Here is a 15567-nt window from a genome sequence, read left to right as displayed (position 1 = left end):
ATTAAATTATTTAAAGCTCACACCAAAGCCTAAAAGTATAATTGCCTTGTGTTCTAAATACACCCCTATCTAGTTAGGACTTGTATTCTATATCTTCATTTACTCAAGTAATCTTTTTAGCAGCAATTAAGGCTGAGAAAGTACTTCATCAAGTTAGAGGAAATCAATTATTTAATGAAGTGTTCTCATACTAAAACATAGTTTTCCAACCTCAGACAATTGGGAGCAATACTTCCACATGCAACTAGCAACTATTACAAATTTATTGCTATGGTACTTCTGCTCAGGGCATGGATTTAAAGATTAGCTTTTTTAATAAAACCTTTCACCCAACTGCAGCACTAATTTAGTGTGTCCAAGCTAGACTAATAGAACAAAACTTGAATCTGTGCATACATCAACTTTTTAATAATACCCATAATTCCTTCTCATCCCTTGATCACAGCAGAACTTTCAACTTGAGTTCAAGCCTCCTCTCTGTTATAAACTAATTAAACACCTTTGAGGCTTTTAGCCAGATAATGTAAAACACAACATAGCATAATATATGGACTTTCAGTGCCTTCTTTCATAAGTTAATTCACATGGCTAGTTCTTGAGAGTTCATTATTTAATGTAATCCAGTAAGAATAGAATATTCATCCTTGTCAGAGACTGGAAAAAATTGATGTCTCGAGACATTTTGGGATGTATGTGTGTGTGATGGAAGGGACAGGTCAGACCTTGCTTTGGCACAGCAGTGAAATGCTCCACTCCCCAGGCATAGAACCAGCATCCCAGTCCCACAGTGTCTGTCAATCAGGGTACACCGGGGCAGTGCTACACTGCCCTAACCCAGCTCCTGAATGGCTGAATGACCAGAAGCCCCACCTGAGAGGAGGGTCCATGGAGGCCCTGGGATTTAAAAGGCTGACCATGATGTGACCATGTGCCTGACCCTGCCTCCTCCTGGAATACACACTGGAACCCAGGAGTTGGTAGCTAGATGTGTGTTTTTCTATATCTTTTTTGTCTTTCTCTCTTTCTTCTCCTTCTAATTCTCTTTTCATGGTAACGTAACAATAAACAGTTTAAAGGTTGCTAAGTTAAATCGGCTAAGTTAATGCTATGATAAGTGTTTTATGTTGCATTGGATGTTGTATTAAATCCTTTGCCAAACTTCCTTGATTTTTATATTTTACCTGTAAACTTTTGTGTAATTTTGACCTCTTGAGACTATCTGGTTGGTATTTCTTCTGTGCACCGACCCAAAGTAAAGGAACCTCAGTTTACCCCCTTACATTTAGATGTTCTGGCGTGTTACAATCCTTTAGTCCTCTATTACAGAGAAATCAGCTTCTCGGTCACAGTGGTTAATATAGTCCAACCAGACCCCACATTTTCCATTCAATTAAAGACTATTGTCACAGGAATCTGAGGATTTCCAAATGCAGCATTCACGTCTCCTAATTTTATGATTTATCATAAGGCTTATCTTCATTGCTGAAAGTACAGTAAGACTACACAATGAGACCAGTTTTCCAAATTTATCCTTATACATCAATGAAACATAGACATTCTATACTACTAGTAGCATTAATTACACACAGAAAATCCTTACATCTCCCATCAGACAAATGGGTATACCTAATCTGAGCACCTTAAAGAAGGCTTCATGAGAATCCAGTCCCCTCCCTCTCCTACAAGGAAACATTACGGTAATCAACACCATTTCATACCACTCATAGCCTGCTTTGAACTTAAGGAAAATTTCCTGCAATACAGAAGGTTAGGAGACAGGTAGTTACTATGCCTGACTGGATTAGTGAGATTAAGGAAAACTATACTTACAGTATAGAGAGACTATTGACAAATATTCAAGATGAGGATCCCAATTACATCAAATCAGTGCTACTGAACATTAAGTCACTAAGAAACCAAACTTCTCTACCAAAGTCATCACAAAACATACAGTAACAAATAAGTTCCACTGATAACAAAAATAGCTTTTCATTATTATCTACACATTTTAGCAACTACTGGTATTCTCCTATGCATTTAGATACATGTTAGTAAGCTTATATTAAGACATTACAAGGACATGAAAATAAAGATTACCTATCTACTACAGGAAGAATAAACAATTATCATAACTAATTTTCTATTATAGAAAACAGGTTTTAAAAAAAATTAATTTGCTACCAAACTATCAAACCAGAAGCATTCATTCTGAGAAAGTAAATTTCTCTATCCTAGAGACACATGACCTAATAGCATTCCTGAACCTTTAATACTTACATAGCAATTACTAACTGCAACTAGAAATAATTACCAGCAGTTTACCAGGTTTTAAATGTGCCATTTCATACTACAAGCAATTAAACTATCAAATACCAGTCACCAAACATGATTCTGAATGAAAATAAAACAACTAAAATATCAGAATAATTTTGAGAAATACTTCTTATCTTTTCTCAATATACTCAAGAAGCTCCAGAACTGGGGGGAAAGGGGGTGAGTCAACAATTCAACACCAAGTTACCAGATGCAACAAGTGCCAGATAAAAGAGAGGAAAAACATGATCTGCAAGAAGTTTGTGTTACACACTTCCTAGTCATAAGAAAAGGAGCTCACCAACTTTCCTTCCCAAAGCACAATATACCAAAACATTCCCAAAACAATATCAGCATTACTATATTCTCCACCACCAGAACTAGAATTCAAGCTGCTGAGATGTACTCTACAGCACATTTCCAGACATCTCTTGGCCTACCTCCCTGCCACCACCTTCCTGCCTCTGCCTGGTTGACATGTTATGCCTCTTACTAGTGAATAAAACACCTTTTTGAAAGTCCTGATCAGAGACTAGTACCTCTACAGACTACCAGAAGTACACTTAAATGAGCACTTCTAGATGCTGCTGCTGTGCACCATAAATTTCTGAAACAAATAAAATTTTGAGCAAGTTTAAAAGTTTAAGCAGCTTTAAAAAGAGCTTTGAATGAAATCAGGCAATCTATTTTAATTTTCAGATGACTACAATACCTGTCAGACATCTAAATGTAAAAGTCTGTATTTTCTTCACAATCTTTTTCCCAAAATACATAAAGTTGATACCATCAGTCCAGTCTTTTTTTTCCAAATCCAACTGTGTTTTAAAAAAAAATAACACACCTATTTTTAAGCTGAATATTAGTAAAGGGAACTTATTTGTCATCCTCAATTCAGTTTGAAAGCAAAGCATTTGGTGGAATAAGAACATAAATACTAAGATTTAACACTACTGCTCTAGGAAGTTATGTGCTACACAAGTCCAGCTTTCTCCCCCTCCCCCAGTCAAATACCTGGCTATTTAACAGTAACACAGAAAAGCATGCTTTTTGGCAAGCATTAGTCATAATTAATATATATAACTCTGAAAGCTACAAAAATATTTTTCTTCTTTATCTTCTAAGGCAAGTTCATCTTTATAAGATTTCACTTATATGTAAGCTCTTTATTCTTACTAGCATAATGCCGGATCTTTTAACATTAGGCAGAAACAGCACTCCCCCTTTAGAGAAGGAAATACATAGCACAACATTTTCTTTTACAGTTTTTGTACAGAGTTATGTTCAGAAAGTACAGTCAAAGAAATACTACTCTCTCTTTCTAATGCAAAGTATAAAGACTGTGATGGATGCTGACGCCTTTGCAAAGTTGGTCCAGGGTCTTAGGCTGACCCTTGGGAAAACTCCACCTCCTCCAGAAGCAAACTCTATCCCTACCCACAGAAACCTCCAAGATAACAGATATGAAAAGCTTCATATTACAATCTCAGATAAAATCAGCTTGTTTTCTTATTAGTATCCTCTTTCCCCGGCTCCACAGTGTTGCACTAATATAACTAACCTTAATATTAAACAACCTACAAGAATTTATTTGCCATACCCATGTTTACTATCACCAGACATTAGCCTACAAATATGTAACACCCAAAAATATGTCAGTACTGAAATAGCACTTACTGTAATCACAGCCTTGCTCAAACAGATAGAACCTCTACAGCCATACTCCGTTTCATCTTCAGACTTGTAGTAACTGAGTGTGTTGCTTTTCAGAACTACCCATCGATCCTGCCACCCATGAATGTAATTGGTCCACTGTAAAAAAAAAATTCAAAGATCAGCTAATAAAAAAACATTTAAAATAACTTTGGCTGGTATTTCTCAGGCTTCAGGAAAGACACTTTCACATCGAAGTTCCTTCTTTATATTCACCATAAAATTGTATGCAGGATATACAATAAGAAAAAAACCCAACACACTGGAGTTCTGAAACTTTTAGAGACCAGTAGGATACACTTCTGTGAGGCCCCAGAAAACTTGTTCAAACAGACTGTTAAAAGGGCTTACAGTTTTTCATGTACTCTGAGTTAGATGCAAGGGAGAAATACTGACAAGATAGATATTCTCAAGAGGTCAAAATAACAAGAGAAACTTTACTGGCAACTTCAGAAAATCAGAGAACTTTGGCAAAAGTTTAAAACATTCCACAAAGCATAAACTTAGCCCATTCAACTTAGCAAACTCCAAACCAGTCTGATTTTAAGATACTCAAAACTCGGAGAAGAAGGAATTAAAATAAAACAGAAGAGATATAGAAAAGAACAAATATAACTACCAATCCTAGTTCCAGCAGTGTTCAGCTGATAGAAATTCCAAGAGGAGGTAGGGTCAAGATGTGCTCACCTCATGTTCTGGGTTAAATACCCTTTGGCTTTCCTGGGTCCTTCTGGTCATCTGGCCCTCTGGGGCTAGACTGGGGCTCCAGGGGTAGAGTGTGGGGCATTGCTTCCAGCATGCAAGTGATTGGATGCTACTGCAGGGCTGGAATACATGCCCGGGGGAGTGGGGTGTACAGGGCAGTGCATTGCCTCACAAAAGGCAAGGCCCAACCTGCCCCTTTCCCCACACATGCACCAAAAATGTTTAGAGCCAGCAATCCTTCCAGTCTCACAACTTGTAATAAGATTCTCTTACCAAATTATTCCATTTCGTCCAAAGCTTTGCTCTTTACCAAAGGGCAGAACTGAAACAGTAGTGCATACACAGAGAACTATAGCCTACTTTTATTGATTTAAAAAGTAATTATATGCATTAAATTATTAAAAGTAATTATTTCTTTAGTAGAAAGCTTGGTATGCTACCATTTGATTTTATTTGGCTTGTCTCAAGTATCGCTGAGGCATCAACTAGTAAAAGGTAAATGTCCCTCAAGCATATTCACTGCAACAGGTTTCACCATACTCGGCTATTCATATTCCATTCCATGTTCTCACAGAAAAGGCAGCATCAGCTACACTCAGCACAATCATCCAGAAACATTTGCATGTATATAAGCTACAGAATGTCAGGAGAAGCCATGGCTTCACCTGCTACACCAGTAAAATACAGCACTAGAACTTATTAGATTTTAAGATTTTACAGATGAGAACCAAGGGCCTTCTTTCCCCCGAGCTGTTCCTCCCATCTCTAGGCTTAGAAATATTTTCAAGACTGAAGGAGTTCAGAGTCCCTCACAAAAGAGTACTAGCCCCATCACAGCTCCTCTCAGCATCCAGGGCCTACTTATAATTTCAGCACTCTATGATATGTGCCTTCTACACAGGTCTGTGTCTGGCCTTATTGCATAGGAAAGAAATTCAAAACATAGTGCTTTAATTCTAAAGATATTTTAACTTTATTCTCTAAGTATTTTCTGTTTCTTTTTAAAAAAAAAATCTGCTTTCAAACTTAGTAATTCAATATTCAGTGTTAAAACACTCCTTAAGTTTCCCAGTATCATCCAACACATATTTGCAAGTCCTTTAACTTTCAGTGATATAAGAGCAAAAAGTGATGCTTATTTTTAAAAGGGGGAAATAAACTTTAATGTAATTTTTCTTCCACTCCTCCCCACCTCCTGTACCTCCCGCTGAAGGGGTAATTTATGGCCCTGTTTTGATAGTTGGACCAAAGATTGTGCCATTCGTGCTGGGGCCTGCTTCTGGGAAGTGACCACGAGCAGCGCCTGCCTTTAGGAAGCTCCCAGGCAGGGATGTGTGATGTCGCGGCTCCAGACCACACCCAGGATTGATGTCAGCTTCGGCCAGAAGCCTAAGGAGCGGGGGAGACACCTCCTCGCGGGCCTCTTTCCGGAAGCTTACGCCAGCCAGCCAGCAGGCTCGATATGGGGGCAGCAGAGACAGCCAGCCACCAACCCCTCCCCCAGCCGCGCGCGGCTGAAGCCTCACCCGCGACTCTTCCTCAAGAAACTGCTCCCTCATGCCGCCTCTCGAAGGTTGCGAGGGGTGGGGGAAGGACAGACAGGTACTAAGCAGATGCGAGCCTCCTCCTCCCCTGGTCCAGGGGGGATGTGGTGGTGCCTCCCACTGAGGGAGGGGGCGCGGGGGATTTGTGCCGGACGCCGGAGCGTCTGCCTAGCAGGCTCCGCGCCATCAGGTGGCGGCTGCATCGGCCATGACAGCCCCTCCCACGCCCCAACCAGGCCCCTCCACGGGCGCCGGGGGACGCAGGAGCCTTAGCCTGATCCTCCGGAATAGCGGGGTGGGGAGGAAACAGGCAGCCGGGGCTGACAGCCAGCTTCAGAATTAGGGTTAGGGCCAAGCTGTAGGAGGGGGACTGTAGTGCGACGCGGAAAAGGGAAGCGAGGCCGTCAGGCATAGGCTGCGGGGAGGAGGAAACGCAGCTTACCTTGCTGAGTACCCCACAGAGCTCAACGGGCAGCCCGAGCTCTGTCTCGGGGTCGTCTTCGGAACCAGAGGAATTCCAACTCTGATTGTCCGACATAGCCGAACAGGGAAGAACCAAGCGGTCCCCACCCACAGCAGCCTCAGCTTCCTCCTGCTGAAGGGACGGGAGCAGCTAGCTCTTCTTGAGTAGTACCACCAGCAACCGGCCGGCACCGAGGCACGCAAGCCTGGATTTCCCTCTCACTATTGCTTCACAGCCCCTACCCGCGGCTAAAACCACAACACAGAGGCGGCGAGGAGACAAGTACGTGTCTGCCTGCCACGCATTCCACTTAGAACGTAGCAGCCACCACCATCTTACACAAGACGAGTGCTCCGTGCCACTATTTATTACCTCCGCGCCTCGCCTTCCCTCCCAGGTCCCCTAGCCGGGCCGCGCGGCGGCTGCCGGGAGTTGTAGTCTTCTTTCTTTCAGCAGTAAGGCTGGCTACAATTGGCTCTTGGAGACGCAGTCCGCTACAGCGGCTCTCTCCCGTCGCCGGGTGATCGCCATCTTGACTTCGTCGTTTCTGTGAAGTTAGCGGTGGGTTTCGCCTCCGTAACTCGATGAGGTGGGGAGATCTGTTTTCTCTGCTGCCGGACGAGAGCAGTGGTACTGCTTAGGGCGATGTTTGCTTGCCTTTTTTTTTTTTGGAAGGGGGGGTGAGGGAGAAGGACCCTTTCTTTACTAAGGTAAAACATTTCTCTGGCTCTGCTCACTTTCTAGATTGAGAGAAATAGTATTGCCGTCAACTATTTCAAACCATCAGGATTTGGGAGGTGTGTGGCAAACCTTTCTGGCCGGAGGAATTATAACTTAAGACACGACCATAGTTACTAGCTGGGCAGAGCTGCAGATGTCACACCTCCTTGTGGTCCTGCTGCAATGCCTTCATGGTAATTGAGTTGACTTCTGCCCAGAGACTGTTATAGGTTGCTTCCTCCCTATCATCTGGCTGCACCAACAATATCCTGGATGTGGTGGAATCCCTGAGATGCAGTATCCTTCTTGACAAGGTGTACATGGTGTTTAGGTTGAGATGGAAATTACCTGAAACATTCAAGGGCCTTGGTGTTTTTTGATCAGTTGGCCAAATGGCATTCCAAGCTGTGGTCACAGTGAAAGAAATCTTAGTTTGAGGGATCTTATTAAAATAGATCCAGTTCCAGTTAATGGAACTGTTCCATCTTTGGTTGTTCTCTGGTATCATCCCAGACATGGCAGAAGGGTGTGGACCATCATATTATTGCTCTGATTGCAAGCATGAATGGTAGCATCAAGATGTATATCGACCTGAGGGATGAGCAGTCAGATCCCATCAGGATTTGGAGTGGGAATTGGTGATTCAATGTCTCAGATTCTCTTTAACCTAGCTGTGGACCCTCTGCTGTGGAAGCTTGAAGAGGAGGGATATGGTTACCAATGTTGTGAGAAAAATTTAACATTTATGACCTTTCCAGATGACCTTGTTTTGTTAAGTGGATCATGGGAGAGAATGAAGAGAAATATTGAAATCTTAAATGCTTTTTGTGATCTTACAGGCCTCAGGATGCAAGGGGAGAAGTGCTATGACTTCTATATCAAGCCTATCAAGGACTCGTATACTATCAGTGACTGTCCACCAGGGACAATTAATGGCCTGCCCCTCAATATGACTGATCCTGCTAACTGAGAAATGCCTGTGATTTTGCATTGATCCATGGGTAGGAATGTCAAAACCAGACTTACTGGGAAAACTGGAAGATTGGCTACATCAGATTGAAAAGGCTCTTTTAAAACCATTTCAGAAGGTAGACATCTTGAAAGGATATACTATCCCCAGATTGATCTATTTGGCAGACCAGGCTGGTGTGGAAGCCATGGACCTTGAGTCTTGATTTGGCATTTAGATCTGCCATCATGAACTGGTTGCATTTGCCTTCAAGTATATCTGATGCCATCCTTTATTTCAGCACAAGAGATGGTGGCCTAGGTATTACCAGACTGTCAAGACTAATCCCCAGTATATAAGCTTGAAGACTGTACAGGATCACACAATCTTCAGATGAAACAATGAGAGTAATTATAAGGGAAGAGGAAATTTAGAGAGAATTTCAAAAACTATGGATAACAGCAGGTGGTGACAAAGTTCCATCACTTTGGGACCCAAAAACAGTTATGGTAAGGATAGGGAAGATGTGTGCTAATGTCTTTACAAAAAATTTGATGGGTGAGGGTATGGGTGTTAACATCTTTGAAACAGGTCTTAATGTCTCTACTACAAGCAGCAGGTTTGTTACAGAGCCCAGACAGCTTGGCTCCTGAAACAGCCAAGTGGGTCTGCACAGGCCTGAACTTCTGAAGTTAGGGGTAAAATGACAGGTTCAAGGGGGAATATGTGGTAGGCGGTTTGGGTAGGCTTCCTAGTACCTCAGCCAATGGGGAAAGGAAGAGGGCAACATGCTGCCAGGAGTTTAGGATAATGGAGGCTGTGTCCTCCAAAACCTCAAGAGAGAAAACCCTGCAGACATGTGCCCCAGTGGACTCTCTCTATTTATCTGAATTAAGTTTCAGGGCTCTTCTGTCTCCTTTATGGATATTGCTTTTTCATAGTGTGATTTTCCACACAAGATGGGAGCTCATCTGGTATCCTTCCAACATCTAGGGCCAGCACATGGCAAGAGGAGCTGGAGGTGCGCCTCACCCAGTTTCGGTGACCAGCTCCCTTCGACACTGGCCAGCACTGGGCGATTGATGGGGTACCTGAGACAGTCCAGCAGACAGACGAGAGGCAGACCAGGGGACTTAATGAAGAGTCCACAGGAAAGGACTACTAGAAATCTCAACCAGGGAGTAAAACATGGCAGGATGCCTGGAGGGGCAGTAAAGTTGAGAAAGGGTCTCAACTATAGAGATGAGGATACCAAAATACCTTCAAAGGGTCCTTTGGGAGAATGTTGAGATGGTTTGCACATTCTCCCAGAGGCAGTTAAGGACATGGATGCCCAGAAGGGGCAATAAGGGCAGTCAGGAAGGAATCTTGGAAAAGTATTGGCTGAAGGAGAATGTGGAGGAATATGGTTAAGGCAAATAGCAATGGGAAACTGTATGATAAGGAAAGAGAAACAGAAAACTGGTATGTTCTCTGCCTTATCTTGAAAGTCTCCAGTCTAATACAGGGCCGGCTTCAAGTCTTATGTACTCCCAGCTTCTAGGATAGGGAAAACAGAGAGGTATTGCTCCTACACCCCCACCCTTCTTTGGGTCATTATGAAGCCAGGGTGGAGGATTTGGGTTTGTCCACCAGCTACTCAGGACTTGAGGGGATTTCTCTATGGTGAGGAGTGCCGAGGCCAGGTGCGAGAGAGCAGGACCGGTGGCACAGGCTGGGGACCGGTGGGGAGGTGCAGGACCAAGCTGGGGCTGTGGGGCAGCCGTGGGCTCAACACTGGGCAGTGCCCAATGCCACCACCCCCGCGAGGCAGGGGCTGCAGTGGCCCCCAGCCCCCATGAGATTCCGGGACATCCCGTCACTTGCCAGTCCCTGTGACGCTGCCGGCTGTGCCCTCCCGCTGAGCTGCGCCAGCATCTGGTGCTTTACAGTTTGTGGTGCTGGGAGTGCCCGGCCCGGGGACCTGGATGGGGTGGGGAGGGGGGGTGGATCTGGACACTCCGACAGGACAAGGACCGACTTTGGTGTACGGTGTAAGATACAGGGACTGGCTTTGATTTAAGATACGATGTGCCACCAAAGCCTGGCCCTATATAAGAAGGGATTTTGTTTGGATCACCAGGGAGGCAAATGATTTTGCAGAGTTTGGCGGTTGTGGAAGGGTGAGAGCTCACACGCAGCCGGAGCAGGGGCTGGAGAGGTGGCAGTGAGCCCTTGCAGGAGTTGGTTAGAAAGGCACATCAGGTATATGAAAGAAAGGATGAGGAAAAGGTACAGACAAGGATAATAGCAGTTTTTACAACCTCCAACTGAAAAAAGTACAGAGAGCCCCAGGACAAAAGGGAAGGGGGTGGCCACCAGGACAGTGATTGGGAAGGAATCAATGTGCGATTTGTAAAAAAAAAACCAAAAGGAGAACATTAGATCTCCTAATGTACCGGGGACTCACCACACTGGAGCCCTTACGAAAGGGGATTCTTTTGATAATTCTGGGAGTAAGTGGGAAAGATGAGCCTGTGTGCTTTATTCAACCACTACTGGTGAATGCGTGAGATGAGTTTGAAAGGCATGAGTTTCTGTTCCTGGTTGTGATTGTGATTTGCTAGGAGGGGATTTGATGACTGAGTTGGGAATGCAAGTTAGTGTTTAAAATGGAGTTCACTCCTTAGAATTTTGAAAAGTTTAATAATAATAGTGAAATAGACATTTTTGGATTTTACTTGAATTAGCAATATGATTTGAGCATTTAAAGTTTAGCCTGTAGAACTATGTGTTGAATTTTAACCTTATTACTTAAGAAACCTCTGCCATGGTACAAAGGGCATAGGAAAATGCAAATTTCTGAAGCTTCTTGCATAAAGAACAATACCAGAGGAGACCAAGAGATACAAAAAGCCCAGATAAAGGAACTCCTCTGTCTCCAAGCTAATCAAGGCCGACAGACTACTCAGATAAGCACCAAGGGACCAAAAGCGCATGTGCAAAGGAGAAAAGTTCAAAAGTTCAGTCATGAGGAAGACCACAATCTTCAGCCTCAGAGACCACCAGAGACCGCCCACCCCCCGTGCAACCACCACAGCAAACAATGCATGCCCAGAAGGGCGTGGATCTGATTACTATACGAGGCGAGAACAGGTAGGGCCAGGGGTTGAATATGCATGGAAAAGTTATGCAATGTATTGCATATGGAATACCTTTGTGAATAAAGATGTGGGACAGCTGGGCTCAGGGCACAAGTTTTCATGAGAGTTATCTTGCTTGTGCCAGGCGCTGACATACATACCCACTTCATAACTATATCTGGTTGTGGAGTCTATTTATTCCGTGTATCGCTTCAATAGGATAAAAGAAGTACGATATTTCCAGCTCTAGGGTGCTCCTGGCCAACGGCCAAAGAACAAGGTGGTACATACAAACAGTGTTATCTTTATACTATTACATCGCTGAGGTACATGCATATTCACATGTTTCATACATTAGTCAAACATTCTTGCGAACTTTCTGATGTTTTGGGAACTCCTTTGTTTGGCTTCTTCAGACTTTGGCTTATCTGCATGACATCCTGTGTGTCAAGTCAATATATTTTATTTCTTGTTGTGTCTCCATCCTGCTGTTTCACATCCTCTGATAATGATTTAGTATGTTCTCCTTAAATTTAACATTGTATTCTCTAATTGTCCTCTGGTTTGTGTCATGGTTTTCTTATCACTTGGAGGATTCAGTCAACAGAAAGGGGAACAACATGATCACTTTGCACCATTTGTTTGGTTACATAGAGGTATTTTAACACCTAGCGTTCAGCTAAGGCCTATAATATAGTATATTCACCCCACTACTATTTCTATAAACTATGAAATACATAGTTAAACTTACACATTTTGTTATACTAACAAACAGCTAAATAAAGGTATACATGATATTATATCTGAATACTTATGATCAATGCAAAAACTAATATATATAAATGTGAAAGCCAATATCATGCTGCGGTCCTCTTTTTTTAACACTCCTTTCAAATATGAATGGGCTTCAACTGTAACTGAATTTACCTCCCAGCCATTGCTGCTTGTTTCAATGCTGGCTGCAGTAAAGATGAGCATTGATTTCTCCAACATCTCTATTCCCCTTGAGGTATTTAAACTCTGCAAGCTTGTCACCTCCCAAGCTTTTTTTTAATAAGGCAAACAGCCTGAGCTCTTTTAAGTCTCATAGTAATGTGTCCCCTATACATCTCATCCCTGGGATTAGATGTATTTTATTAAATAATTTTTAACCCATTCTGGTTCATTCTCAATGCAATAGAGAAGCTGTTCTAGCAGTCAAAACAAAAAAAATAGGGGACAGAGTAGTACTGAACAATTGGACAAAAGATGATGATTCTAAAGCAAAACTGTGAAAATGGATGGATCTTTTATAACACCAGTATCTAGAGACTGCAGCTGGTGATGGGATAGATTTCATACTCTGTAATGAGACACAGCCTAGAGATTGGCAGACTTAGTCTACAGAGGCCAAAGAAAAGAGAGGTGAACTAGAAAAAGACACAAAGAGAGAAAACGTCTTGCTTAACTCAGAGAAAATGTCTAAAAAAGGGCTGAGAACAAAAAAGTATCTCTTCTGCCTCCTTGCAGATTTCCCCTCCTGCTTCCTTTTAGCTGTAAATAATTTAATAATGTGTTCTCTAAATTAGATATCTTTTGTCCAGTCACTGTGCCAGTGTACAGTTGTTTGGATTTTTCTAGTAGTGTGAAAAATGCCAATCACTTCTTTTTAGAATTTTAAAACTTTAATAGTAATAAAATGGTTATAAAAATAGTAATATAATGAGAGTAATAAAAATTTGGACAATTAGGATTTAGGACAATATGACACAATAAGAACAAAGAGTTATGGACAGTCCAAGTACTTTTTTCTGGGAAAAACAAGCCAGAAAAAGGACAACCGTTAACAGAGGATTAACCCTTAAAAACAACAGCCTGTTGCATATTCATACACCTCATACATGATGCATAAATTCCATTCAAACAAAGGATTCTGTCTGGTCAGTCTCAACTTCTTCCTCTTAATCCTAACAATGTCTTCAGGGCTGAGCGAGGCAGGAAGAAGTTAGTTTCTTCTGATAAGAGAGCAATAAATTCTTTTTCTCTGAAAGATTTAGGTGTCCTGTGGCTGCCATCTCGGTGCTTGTCCTTTCTTTAAAAAAAGTATCTTACATAGCATCATTTCTATTTTAACATTATGTTATAACCTAAAACTATATTTAACACACTACTTAAGAAAATTATTACAGCATAACTTTCTAACAACACATATAATATTAATTTTAATATTTGCAAAACGTTAATCATAAAATATGCATTTTTCACAAGTGAGTATGTCTGATTTTGTTCTGAGAGCTGCAGTATTAGAGTGGTCTTGGACATATTCCTTCAACATCCTTGAAACACAAATGAGGGCAGCACAGAAATAGCAGTGGTGATTCCTTTTCCTTCCTCACCAAGGCCAGCATCTTCTCTGCAGTAATAGCCATCTGCTATCAGAAGAAGACCCGGAAACCTCACATTAAATAGGCTTCTTGGTGGTGCTGAGCAATAGGACAAGAGGCAAGAGGCAGAAACTGATGCACAGGAAGTTCCACCTAAATATGAGGAAGAACTTCTTTACAGTATGGGTGACTGAGCACTGGAACAGGCTGCCCAGAGAGGGTGTGGAGTCTCTCACTGGAGATATTCAAGAACTGTCTGGATGCAGTCGTGTGCCGTGTGCTCTAGGATGACCGTGACTGAGCAGGGAGTTTGGACCAGATGACCCACTGCGGTCCCTTCCAACCTAACCCATTCTGTGATTCTGTGATTAAATTGCACATTGTTGGGTAAGGGTTTTGTTTTCACTTCCCCGGGGAGCCTGTTTCAGTGCCCAAGCACCCTCTGGGTGAAAAACCTTTTCCTCATAGCTAACCTAAACCTCCCCTGACTCAGCTTCATGCTGTTTCTTTGAGTCCTGTCACTGGTCACAAGAGTGAAGAGATTGGAACCTGCCCCTCCACTTCCCCTCATGAGGCTGTTGAAGACTGCAATGAGGTCTCCCCTCAGTCTCCTGTTCTCTAGACTGAACAAATCAAATTAGCTGCTTCTCATAAGGCTTGCAGATTAGTGAGTGGGTAGAGAGGACTTAATGAAAGGTCTTATACTGGAGACTAAAATACATTGGAATTACAGCATTATCTGGAGTGATGAAGGAAATTTATCAAGGCTGTTTCCTCAAAAGAACGCACTGACCATTGAAAAACTGCTTTTCTCCCACCTTTATCTGCATCTGAACTTATTTATCTGAATCTGAACCAACTCCACTTAGGGACAGGATGAAATGTCTTTGTTGTGAGAATGGTCAGACACTGGAACAAGTTGCCCAGAGAAGTTGTGGAATCTCTGTCCTTGGAGGTATTCAACACTGGACACAATCCTCAGCAATCTACTCTAGTTGCCTGCTTTGAACAGGGATGTTGGACTCAACAATCTCCAGAGGTCCCTCCAAGCCTCAAGTAGTCTTTGTCTGGGATTCTATTGTGAGAAACAACTGCTCCCTTTTAAAATTTCAAAGGTTTATTAAACCTTAACAAAAAATGCAACAAAGGACTGAATAAGGAAAAAGTTTTCAGCGCTGGGAGTCTCCATGACTACCAGCCACATACTCATCTGCAAAATGGATGCTCAGCCTTTTGTATCTTTAGCCTCTCCCAAAGTTTTGTCAGTCAACTCCTTCTCTGCCGTCCATTGGTGGAGATTACTTTCTTATATCTTGATTGGAGGTCAGGTGTTATTATGCTGCACCTCCTGGTAAGCTGGCCTTCTCCAAATGTCCTGACTACTAAGGCTATTACAAGGGGGAGGGAAAAGAGGTCTATGGGGAGGGCATATTACAATCACATTACTATATATCTATCTCTTAATTGTGAGAGCCAACTATTACATTACTCATCTATAACACTATGAATCTATGAATAAAATTAATTATTTTTTAATTAGTCACTGTTATGGGTTAGGTTTCTCATGGAATTTCTTGCCATTGTTGCCAGGGAGACACTGGAAAGGGGGGAGGAGGCAGCTTTCTAGGTTAATAGACAGCGATAAAGAAATAAAAGGAGTAGCCAATCGCTCTGGCAT

General features: G+C 42.4%; 1 protein-coding gene and 1 long non-coding RNA gene across 5 annotated transcripts in view; one reads left to right on the top strand and one right to left on the bottom strand.

Moving 5' to 3' along the window:
• The window catches only part of LOC135459274 (ceramide transfer protein-like), a 242292-nt gene extending 235214 nt beyond the window's left edge, over positions 1-7078 (bottom strand). For 2 of the 3 annotated variants that reach the window (XM_064735053.1, XM_064735055.1), the window contains exons 1-2: positions 6715-7078; positions 3988-4122 (exon numbers count right to left, since the gene is read on the bottom strand). In XM_064735053.1, the coding sequence (XP_064591123.1) occupies positions 3988-4122; positions 6715-6810 (231 nt within the window). In that variant the 5' untranslated portion in view covers positions 6811-7078. Of the gene's footprint in view, positions 1-3987; positions 4123-6254; positions 6372-6714 lie in introns of those variants that run through there. The other variant, XM_064735054.1, reaches the window with a different exon arrangement.
• On the top strand, positions 6210-11627 carry LOC135459275 (uncharacterized). 2 transcript variants are annotated; one of them, XR_010442999.1, is made up of 2 exons: positions 6210-6330; positions 8295-11627. It is a non-coding gene; the product is annotated as an uncharacterized LOC135459275 (long non-coding RNA). The 2 variants fall into 2 exon arrangements; XR_010442998.1 differs by lacking the exon at positions 6210-6330 and adding an exon at positions 7190-7324.
• Positions 11628-15567: the final 3940 nt, after the last annotated feature.

Source organism: Zonotrichia leucophrys, chromosome W (assembly GCF_028769735.1).
Source record: "Zonotrichia leucophrys gambelii isolate GWCS_2022_RI chromosome W, RI_Zleu_2.0, whole genome shotgun sequence".
NCBI classification, from domain to species: Eukaryota; Metazoa; Chordata; class Aves; order Passeriformes; family Passerellidae; genus Zonotrichia; species Zonotrichia leucophrys.
Note: the sequence above shows the minus strand (reverse complement) of the source record. Positions and strands in the feature narration are given on the sequence as shown.